Consider the following 11495-nt stretch of genomic DNA (forward strand, 5'->3'; position numbering starts at 1 on the left):
TCCCTTCATTGCACAATGTCCCTAGAGGGGCCAGTCCAAGGCAGTCTAGGGCCTAAGTGAGCAGCCAACAGAAACTGAGAGGGAACTCATGTTGGAGGAGGAGGCAGAGGGAATCCCAAAGAGTCCAAGTAGTGAACAAGGGGGTGTTGGCAAGGGTTTAGGGGTCAGTGGTGGCCAAGGGTGGGGTCAGGAGTTCCTAAGAGCTGAGAAAATGCAAGGGACCACAGTTAACTTACTGCCCAGCCATCCCCATGAGAGATCCAAGGTCAAGGGGGTTGGTCTGAAGCCTGAGAGGAGGATGGGGGTGGAAAGAACACATGGAGATATGATATGTGGCAAACATGAGTCTCCAAAAGGTTCCTTCCATAGTGACCACACAAATTTTGTCATCTGGACATTGTTTTTACTTTGGATTGGAAATACTCAGATTTTTCTTTTTTAATATACTTTATATTTTAAGTGCATTTTCCACAAAATCATGAAAAAATCTATGTAACATAAAGGTAATGTAGATCCAGCATCTTCCCCTACCTGTGCCCTATGGATCTAGTGACAAATTGACACCCTGGATTTTAATGGAGGACCCCAATTTTGTATATCTGGTCCTATTATCTCTATTGGAGAAGGAAATGGCAACCCACTCCAGTTCTTGCCTGGAGAATCCCAGGGACGGGGGAGCCTGGTGGGCTGCCGTCTATAGGGTCGCACAGAGTCGGACATGACTGAAGCGACTTAGCAGCAGCAGCAGCATTATCTCTACTAGCACATTTAAACTAGAAGTCTTGAGTTTTGGATTTTTAAAATGTAGTTACGGCTAACTTGGAACACTTCACCAAAATTACTGCTTTTAGCCTCCCAGGTTACCTTCAGTCCAGGATGATTTTAGTTAAAAATGATCAATTAATCTAATCAGCTGCTTCATTTGGGATGGGGTATGTTGTCTGTGTCTCATTACTAGCAGACTCTGGAAATCATATGCATGCCATATCATGTAATAAAATGCAGATTCAAAGTGAGATGGATATGCTTCAAAGCATATAAGAACAAGCAGCAGAGCCCAGTTGGAAGATTCAACCGGAGTAAGAGGCATTAGCCTGCAGGAGTCAACTCCAGTGTTCATGGGAAGAGAAAGTGTTTCACAGTTGGAAACAAACCTGTGCTAGAGTGCACTACCTCTTCTAGGGAGAGAAGCCCAGTGTTCACAGTCAAAGCACAGTCCCTGCTCTGAGCGACTGGGTCCTGTCTTTCTCGGTCTTCTGTCCCTCCTGGGGGTCCTCTGCTCTCTTTTTGTGAGCCACCACACTGTCTCCTCTCCTTTAATGCAGTCAAGCCCAGGCCTGACAACAGCCCTTTCTTTGGCTCCCTTCAAAACAAAAGACAGGCTGGGACTTCTAACCCTTCCAAACACCAAGAAAAAACAAAAGGAACAGAACACAGAGAGTACATGGAATATAAACAAATTGGCTTACAAAGTACAGAGCTGGAAACCTTATCTAGCTGGTTTGATCTTGGGTCATTGGCGGCTCCCTCCTAATTTGTGAAATCCCAGCAGAAGAGAGGCTGTGCCCAGCTCTCCTCCTGTCTAGCTCTTGGTCAGCAGTGCACGGCAATGGCTGCCCTTCACATCCATCGTCCAAGAGGGTTCTCTTGGTCCTGCTGATCCTGAAAGGCCTTGTTCTCGCTCCCAACCCCTGCTCCCTCTCAGATTCACTTTCTGATCTTAAGAACATGCCTGGACCTCAGGGAATGGATACCAGGCAGCAGCACACCCTCAGAAGGGTCCTTGGCACATGGTGCATCTTCACCTGTTAAGGTTCAGCAGTGCGGCATCATCTTCTCCATAACGACTGACACTGCTATCAGAGAAGCTGCCCACTCAGAGTCACAGGATCCCTTCCTCACCCATCACCCAATCCAGACCAATCCTGAGAGCCATTGTCTTGAATGCCAGACAATCCATTCATCCTCAAGTCCCTAACACACACAGTTGCCTGCAGGCACCTCTACTCAAGCACAACTCCCACCACGAAATGTTGGCATCTCACTAACAAGCAGGGTCTGAAGTTGTGAAAGGTTCTATGTCCTATTTAGTGCATTTTAAAAACACTGGGATCACCCCAGCAGCCAATCCTTTATTTAAGACATTCAACCTCAAACGCCAGAGTCTTTTTGTCTGAATCTCTCCTCTATTATAATAATATAATCTGTTCTCAATATTACTTTCTGGAGGATCAGCTTCAATGAACTTTGGGTGAATCAACCCAATATCTTAACTATACTAAAACAGAGAACACAGGTCTTCTAACATTCGTGTAATACACTGAATGAATGAGACTCTTAAGATGCAACAGAAAACTGTTGTCTTGGCTCCCAGTGTCTCTTCAAAACTGCTCCATGGGGTGAAGATGATATTAGGCAGACTCCTTTACTTTTCCAATAACTCTCAGAAAATAGAAGTCCTCTGGTCAACTTTAAGTCCCAAGAATAACCTCATTTCAGTCATTTAAATGGCTAGATCCCTGAAATAGTCAAAATCCTGAACTTAAAAAGTTCAACCTTCTATCCATCCCTTCCTGCCTCCAGTCAGCTTGTCTCTGCTTCAGGAAGGAAGCGTATAGTGAGGACAGAGTTGACTTCTTGCTCTCTGTCACTCTTGCCCTCCACCGAGCTTAGCTAATGCAGCGCCTGACCTCTCCGGGGCTGGGAAAGGGGACGGAGATTAAGAGTAGGAAAGGTATTATTTCACTGGTCTTATTGTGAGCGGGCTCCAGGCCTAAGCAGGGATTTAAGGCTGATTTTTTTAATTTTTTTATTTTTACTAATTTATTTGGTGTGCCAGGTCTTAGTTGTGGCTTGTGGGATCTATTTCCCTGACCAGCAATTGAACCCGGGCCCCCTGCATTGGGAGCTCGGGGTCTTAGCCACTGGACGAGGGAAGTCCCCTGACCTTCTGATTTTGTTCAGTGTGGTGTTTTATGGAACCTTCAGAGAACACCACACACACACCATTACTGAGGATCTCTCAAGAGCAGTTCCCTTTGTGAGGTCAAATGCGGCTCTTCTGGCTGGCCACTGATAATCTCTCTCCCAGTCCTTGGGCAGCTGGAAGTGTACCTTCTGTGCTCAGCCTCTGGGTAGTGTTTCCAGGTCTATGACATCCTATGCCAGCTTTCCTTCTCCTGTCTATACCCTGTTGAAGTGAAATACGCATCTCTGGCCCACTAGGGGTGGGAGGATGGTTCTCGCTCTCATGGCCCCCTGTTCGGATGGCATCAAGTAGTTCAGCAAGATTCTCATTCTTCAGATCCCTCAGGTGGGAGTCACACACCAGTCCACTCACCATGTGCCCAAACTGCAGTGTATTGAGCTCCCCACGCAGCATCTCCTAGCCCAGGTGAGGGGGGAGCAACGTCACCCCTCCTGATAGAGGAGTAGGTAGACCTCAGAACAATCAAAAATTGATTTCCAAAGGAATTCTATTTCTAATCAATAATTCTATTTCTAACCATTTTTATAGACTTTAAATGGGTAACCAGCTGAGGGTCACGAAGCCTATCTTGCCCTCCTCCTTCCCAATCCCTCTAAAGGTTGGAGTGAGAGTGGGATTCTTCTAGCTCCAGCAGCTTGTTTTGGGGCCCAGAGAAATACAGCCCAAAAGAAAGACTGTGCCATAGCATCCAACTGTATCTTAATAGATATTAAGGAATCAAAATGGTGCCAAAAGAAAATAAGCTTCCATTTCCAAATTCTCTCTCCCCTACAGTTATGAAAGTAGCCAATAATTTTCACCTTGGCTCATGTGCTCACTGTTTTGCTTTGCTTAACTGCTTCTGAAACAATTATCAGTGGTTTCCCAGGTGGAAAAGAAATCAACCAATGATTTAGCATCCAAGGCAGGTACCCTTTGTACAGAGGGTATTTGTTTAATCTTTCTACCCATCGTAAGGCATCTAGAGCTGTCTACTTCTCAGCAAGTGGCCTGCATATTGCAGGGTCTATGTGAACCTCAAAATCTGGAGAAGGCCCTCCTGTCACTTCTCACCTCCTCCATTTAGTGATGCTCAGTATTCTCAGTTTTAGATAGACAGATCGATCGATCTGGAATTAGAAACAGGAAGAAATTCCAGCGTAATGAATGTGTCCAAGGCTTCTCCAGAAAGCTTTAAGAATGGACTCTTCCAAGTGGGCCACCTGACCAAATGTCTGTTCACTTCAGTCGCTCAGTCGTGTCCAACTCTTTGCGATCCCATAGACTGCAGTATACCAGGTTTCCCTGTCCATCACCAATTCCCAGAGCTTACTCAAACTCAGGTCCGTTGAGTCGGTGATGCCATCCAACCATCTTTTCACTGGGCCACAAAAAAAGAGTGGAAAAGTTGAAAGGTGGTCAGGAAGAGAAGAAGAAGGAAAGGAGGGGGGAAAGAAAGTGAAAGTGAAGTCACTCAGTCGTATCCGACTCTTTCCGACCCAATGGACTGTAGCCTACCAGGCTCCTCTGTCCAGTACTCCTCCAGGCAAGAGTACTGGAGTGGGCTGCCATTTCCTTCTCCAGGGGATCTTCTCAACCCAGGGACCGAACCTGGGTTTCCTGCATTGCAGGCAGACATTTTACCGTCTGAGCCACCTGGGAAGCCAAGGGTGCAGGGGGGGACACAGGCAAAAAGTAGAGGTGAGGGGATGAATGGCAAAGAGAGAAGAGAGAAAGTTGAGAAGGGAAAGAAGTGTGGAGCGAGCAGAGAAAGTGGAGGAAGAGATATTTGGGAAGGAAGATTTATTTTAAATATATATATATATATATATTTAATTGAAGGATAATTGCGTTACAGAATTTTGTTGCTTTCTGTCAAACCTCAGCATGAATCAGCCATAAGTATACATATATCCCCTCCCTTTTGAACCTCCCCCCATCTCCCTCCCCATCCCACCCCTCGAGGTTGATACAGAGCCCCCATTTGAGTTTCCTGAATCCTACAGCGAATTCCTGTTGGCTGTCTATTTTACTGGGAAGGAACATTAGTAGGACTGAGAAAATACTTGAATAAGTCACCCTGAGGTTGCCAGAGGCTAGGCGTTCTCTGGAAGCCCCTGGGATGGTTTGAAGTGAGTTCTTGAGGTTACTGGTTCCATGTCGTTGATTACTCAACATCAAGAATCTTCTAGGAGTTTATCACAGCCCTTCCACTCTGGACATGGTCATATGTGTAACTGAGCACAACAAATTATGCATCTGAACATGGAGGCAGGGAACAGGTTATAACTTGGAGCTGATCACTATATTAGTGACACTAAGTACAGAAAAGATGCTGGGCCTGCATGGATGCATGGGAGTCTGGGTCAGCCAACCTGGATCTTGGGCCTTGGGGAAGTTCAGACGTCAATGACCATCTCATGAATAGACGAGGGCATGTGTGAAAGGCTGAATGATCACACAAACAGAGTGGTCTAGCCCAGTCACTCCTAATATAAAGGTTATGGACTGTTAGCATCAGAATCACCTGGGAAAATGTTTTAAACTGTAGACTCTTAGACCATATCTTTGAAGATTCTTAGTCTGTAGTCCTGGGGTATTTTAAATAATTACTGCTAAGCAACCCTGCACAGCTGAGTTGGAGAACCACGGCTCAAGACAACATGGAAAGTATTCCAGATGGAAGTATGGGTTGGGGCATCTTATATGTGTCCAATATACTAAACCCTCCACCTATTTTTTTCATTTGACAGCAAACTTGAAGAATTGGTTCATTTCTTACAAGTCATGTATCCCAAACTGTGTCAGCATTGGCAAGTCATCTGGATGATGGCCGCAGCGATGCTGGTCTTGACTGTCGTGCTGGGGCTCTACGGTTCCCATAACTCTTGCGTAGAGCAGGCCGACGGGTCCGTTGGGAAATCCACGTGCTCAGCAGCCCAGCGGGACTCTTGGTGGAGCTCAGGACTCCAGCATGAGCAGCCTACAGAGCAGTAGAAGACCCGACGCTCAGTCAGCGCCCTGCCCCAGCACACAGCCTGCTGCCCTTTCCTCAAGCATGATGCGTCGGGCCCGGGCCTGGGCATGCCACTGCTGCCGTCAGGGGAATGGGCAGGGGTTCTTTCACACTTGGCGCCCCTGTGGGAGCTATTCACACACAATAGCTGATGTTCCTGGAGGATCAACAAAAAGCATCAGTGGACAAAGAAGCAGCCATCACCAGGACTTGAAGAGAAGGGAAGGTGGCCGCGCCAGTTCAGATGACTGGGGAGAAACAAAATACCTTCCTCACAGGCGAACGTGAAAAGCCCACTCTCCTTGGTTTTCCTCTCTACACCCCATCGGAAATTAGGAACGATTGTGCCTAAGGGCTAACTCTGCCCTGAGGATCAGACCTGGAATTTGGAATAGCAACATGAGTATCTTCCCATTTCACATCTCATTCTTACTGACTCTCCTTCAGCCTCCCAGCCTCCCCATGGCAATCAGAGTTTCTCTTTACAGAAGACGGAAAGGTTTCTCACAAAAATATTTAGGCTGATTTTAGCTCAGTGCTTGAAATGAAATGGGAAGATGTAAATTAATACATATGCCTCTGTACACATACAATACACACACACACACACAGCTCACACATGCATGAAGTCAACTATCCTCCAAATGTGTGCTCTGGGTGTGTGTTGGGCAGAAAGCCAACCCACAGATTTTCACTATGTGTGGGGCAGTCACCAGGCACTTCCCTGTTCAGTGAGCTCTCCACGTGGATTTACGATGTTTGAGAAACACTGAAAACTCATGACTTGCGTGGTGAACTTGCTGGTCTCCATTTCCAGTGTTAATTCTAAGCTGCTATACAGCGTGGTGGGGGCTTCCCGGGTGACTCAGGGGTAAAGAACCCACCTGCCAATGCAGGAGACACAGGTTCGATCCCTGGGTTGGGAAGATCCCCTGGAGGAGGAAATGGCAACCCACTCCAGTATTCTTGCCTGGACAATTCCATGGACAAAGGAGCCTCGCAGGCTATAGTCCATGGGGTCACAGACAGTCAGACACGACTGAGCACACATGCATGCTTACCGCATGGTCTATCCCCAGTTTGCTCTCTCTGGGAAAGGAGGAAACACAGTGTGCTTGACTCCGCTGTGCCCACGGGCGAGTGTGCATCTCCGCCGCAGTGCTCCAGTTTCAGTGGGATTCCCAACCCAAGTGTAGCTCTTGGAGCTTTCCCATTGCTTAGCAGAAAACAGAGCAAATCCTACCTGCAGCTTGACTTCTTGCTCCACCTGGAGAGCCACTGCCTGCCTTCTTGCCGCATCAGATCTGGGGAGTGTTGGTTTCTGTGTGGCTTTTGTAGTGGCGTCTTTGCTCTTGTTTTGCTGTTGTCATTTGTTTTAGCTGCTGACCCTATGTAGAACTTACTATGAGCCAAACACTGGTATCATATAAGGATTCATTCATTGTGTCCTCAAGAAAAAGAAAAAAAAAAGCTATGACTCTTCCCATTTTCACATAAGGAAACTGAACACACACACACACAAGTAACTTGCCAAGGATACCCATGGGGTTGGAAGTCAAACCCAGCCAGGCTGGTCCCAGAGGCTGTACTCTTAACCCTGCACTAAATTGCCTCTTCAAAGGTCTTCTATCTGGACACGTTCTGTTTCAGCCCCACACCCCCAGGTGGCCCTTCAGCCACTCCAAGTCATTTCTGGTTCCCAAACTAGACTGTTTTCTCACACTCGTTTTTCTTCCACCGTGCTCCTCTTTTCTTCTGGTCACTCTTCAGGACCAAGTGCAAAAATCACCCACTCCATGCAGATTTAATGGCCTCCCTCCAACTCCACACCAGACCATATTAATAGGTCATACCCTTCTCTGTACTTTCTGGCACTTTTAAAGCATTTTCATTACTACTACTAATGAACATTACTACAGTGTATCATAATATTAATAACTTATTTATGTGTCTGTCTTTCCAAGTGTTTTTCCTCAAAGACAAGAACCATGTCTTACCCATTCTCTGGGTAAGTGCCTAGCATGGTGGCTGATGCTTGGGAGGGTGTCATTTAATGTTGGTCAGAAGAATGAGTGAGTGTGCAAGGTGGTGGAGAGCAGTCTGGGAACAGCTGACATTTTGCATACTTCCCAGCACCAGCATCCTCACCACCACCATCTCAAATGGTGAATGAGAGAAATCGCATCTTTATTAACCTCAACTTATTAGTATTTTTTCAATCTACTCTGTGACCTAACACCATCATTTCCAAACTAAAGGGTTGGGCTTGAAGCAACCACTTCTTTCAGAAAGACCCACCTAGATCAGGCCCCCCAGTAAAACAGCTTGTTTTTTTTTGGGGGGGGGCACCCTTTTCAGTGGCAAGAAAACCACTGTGAGAGAAGTCCAAGCCAGAGTTGACCCAGGATGTGCCATTAAGGTAAAGAGGCGCAGATCAAGGCAGACAGACATTGGATTCACGGATGGATGGTTTGCCCTACCTCTTCATGGGGGATCAGACACACCGAAGGAGCTTTAGGCCCTCAGAGCCAAAGGCAGGATGTAAACAGAGCTCCGGAGAGTGTGGCTGTGAGGCAGGACTCTGGGCTGGCCAGTCTCAGCCTGCCTTGAAGAAGGACCGGGCCGAGCTGACCCATTGCCCACTTGGCCACAGGGTTCCCACCTTTGTTTCCGGTTGAGACAAAGGCCAGGAGAGGAGCTGCAGTGAGCTCTTGAGCCTCCAGCCGCTTCATAGAAAGGCCTGCAAGAATGCTTCCAGACCAGGCCCTCAGCCAAACAACTCTATGAGTAAGGGAGGTCAACGACAAGAAGTGACCAGAAGGAACAAACGAATAATCACATTACCAAGGGCATTCCTGAAACAGGACTCCTCGGTATTTCTTAAAAGCGAAGATGGACCTAACGCAATTGGAACTGTTGCCAAAGCAGCAGTGAAATGGAGAGAAACAGGCCCTGTATGTCCAACAGTGAGTGATATTGGTCAGAAATAAAAGTCCCCTTCCTTCACCATGCCTCTGAGGTCTGACATTTCTGCTTGGCCCTAGGACTCTGCTGTTGGTGCCGCTCTGTCCCCTCCTAAAGGACCTCCACTTTCTGTGTCACTCCCGTGCACAGCCTGGCGGAGTAAGAGGAGAGGGCGATGCGGGGTTTATGTACCACTGGCTGGCAGTTCCTAATGTTGTTAAACCTCACACAGGTGTGCTAGCATCGAACTATAGAGTGTCACGTACCTGAGTTTGAAAATAAAAGCACATTTCCAAACCTTTGGCAGCAGCCAAATGCCTCCTCATTTTGTGGAGCTGAGTCAGAACCTTGCCCAGCCCTGAACTAGAAGCTACCTTTGGGTGACAGGGCCTCCCAGTCCTTGGGTCACCAGATCCCTTCCAGGGGCTGGATCAATTCCTCTCCTCATCCTCATTCCTGACCCTAGTTTCCCATATCTTCCTGGTCTTTGTGTGGTGTGTTGTTTTTTCTTTTCTTTTTTTTTTTTCAGTACATTTTTCTGTGATAGAGACTGCTACACTTTACCAATCTGATTTCTACAGCTAGACAATCTTTTTCATCTTTTCTTGCAGCAAGGGGCAAGCAAATGTGAACCTTCCAGATCGTTTCCTAAACAGACTCTCCTGTGCAGTACCTTATATTCCCTGTAGTCCCCTTTCTGCCTGCCAGACTCAGAGCATTCAGTTCAGAGCCCGAGGGCCAAGAAGTTGGTGGCACCACTAAGTAGAACCTGAGTCTTCATATGGGCATTCACAGAATTCAACGGACAAGCAAGAAATAAGATTTTAGCATATTAAGCCACAGAAATTCAGGAATGTTTATTATAGCAGTTAGCCTACCCTGACTAACACATACAGAAGCAGAAACAGGGAACTTCAAGAACAAATTTTCACAATAGGAGACACTGATTTAGCAGTCAAGTGGCAGGAAACCAGAACACTGGATATCAGGGACTGGAAATATGGTGACCTGTGCTGTGAATAAAATAAAAGTAATAGGTAAAGTCTTACCCATGATAACTTAAAGGCAGTCCATGGGCAACCTATAGCTCTAGGAGAAGCGGCTGAAAAGAATCAGAGTATTGAAGTATGTGAACCCTTTTTGGCTGACTTTTGAGAAGAGATTACAAGAAAAAGAAGTACTTGGGAAAGAAGTGGATAAATTGAAACAGAAAGGAAAAAGGATACAGAGTTCTTAGACTGAAGGGTTAGAAAGCCTGACTGCTTCTAAAGCCCAATTAGACTGAAAAGAGCTTTGAGTGAAAAAGAACAAGTAAAACTTTTCAGCTGAATTCAGATCAGACCAGCCCTATGGTAAAGGTCAGAGTCAGGATATGGTCCTTCCATCTGTGTTTTCAAATGAACTCAATAGCCACCACTAAATTAGAGAGAGGGGCATGGGGCTGAGACCAAAAAAAAAAAAAAAATCATCTTGAGCATTGTGACTGGGAAAGGATTTGGGGTATGATTACTGGCATGTGAAATCAAATGGAAGCAAATAGACCAGAATCCTGTTTGGGAAGGAGTAGTATTTACAACTGGCAACCCACTCCAGTACTCTTGCCTGGAAAATCCCATGGACGGAAGAGCCTGGTAGGCTGCAGTCCACGGGGTCGCTAAGATTCGGACATGACTGAGCGACTTCACTTTCACTTTTCCCTTTCATGCATTGGAGAAGGAAATGGCAACCCACTCCAGTGTTCTTTGCCTGGAGAATCCCAGGGACGGGGGAGCCTGGTGGGCTGCCGTCTATGGGGTCGCACAGAGTCGGACACGGCTGAAGCGACTTAGCAGCAGCAGCAGCAGCAGCAGTATTTACAAAGAGATACAAGCCACGACTAAAAACTCCAATTGTTAAGTTAGAAAACAACTTTTGGCATCCTAAGCTCACATCAGCAGAAAGCAGACTGTACAAGCTGTGCTACCCCCAGGAAGCCTTGGGGGAATTTGTAATTCCCACTACAAATGTGGCCAGGGAAGATTCTATCCAACAAAGGGCTACAGAGAACAGTAGACATGGGACATGGGCCTTTCTCCTAGGAAGTAGAATCAGGGTCTAAATGAAGTAGGGAACTATGGTTGACAGAATTTCTGAAGTACCTCACCTCAGGATGTCTTCTACACCTCACTCCCTGGAACTTTTGAATGTGAGACATCACTCCTGTTATGTTGCATACTGCAGTTGACCTTGAAGAGGGAGATCCTTTCATAATTCTCTTTTCCTTTCCTGTCTTCCTTCCTTCTTCCTCTTTGTAATACTTTATCAAATGCTTGAAGGCTAACTCTCTTTCAGGTGTGATGCTAGCTTTAAGGATAATGATGAAGAGGACACAATTCCTGTTTTCCTATCTCCCTGGCTCCATGGTGATAGAGTCATGTATGTTTCTGAGGTCCCTGTAGCCTAGGTCTTGTGCTCACCCAAGTAATGAAGTCTAAACTACAGCTATTTAAGGTGTATTAAGGTAAGTCCCCTGGTCTCTGGGCTTCTCAGGTGGCGCTAGTGGTAAAG

The 11495-nt window shown here is 46.5% G+C and overlaps 1 protein-coding gene across 9 annotated transcripts in view; it reads left to right on the forward strand.

Annotated features, from left to right (window-relative positions):
• IRAG1 (inositol 1,4,5-triphosphate receptor associated 1) overlaps positions 1-9249 on the forward strand; it is a 119645-nt gene extending 110396 nt beyond the window's left edge. For all 9 annotated transcript variants that reach the window (XM_043903037.1, XM_043903064.1, XM_043903090.1 and 6 more), the window contains one exon: positions 5722-9249. In XM_043903037.1, coding sequence (XP_043758972.1) covers positions 5722-5965 — 244 coding nt within the window. In that variant the 3' untranslated portion in view covers positions 5966-9249. The remainder of the gene's footprint in view (positions 1-5721) is intronic.
• Positions 9250-11495: the final 2246 nt, after the last annotated feature.

Source organism: Cervus elaphus, chromosome 1 (genome assembly GCF_910594005.1).
Source record: "Cervus elaphus chromosome 1, mCerEla1.1, whole genome shotgun sequence".
In the NCBI taxonomy this organism is placed as follows: Eukaryota; Metazoa; Chordata; class Mammalia; order Artiodactyla; family Cervidae; genus Cervus; species Cervus elaphus.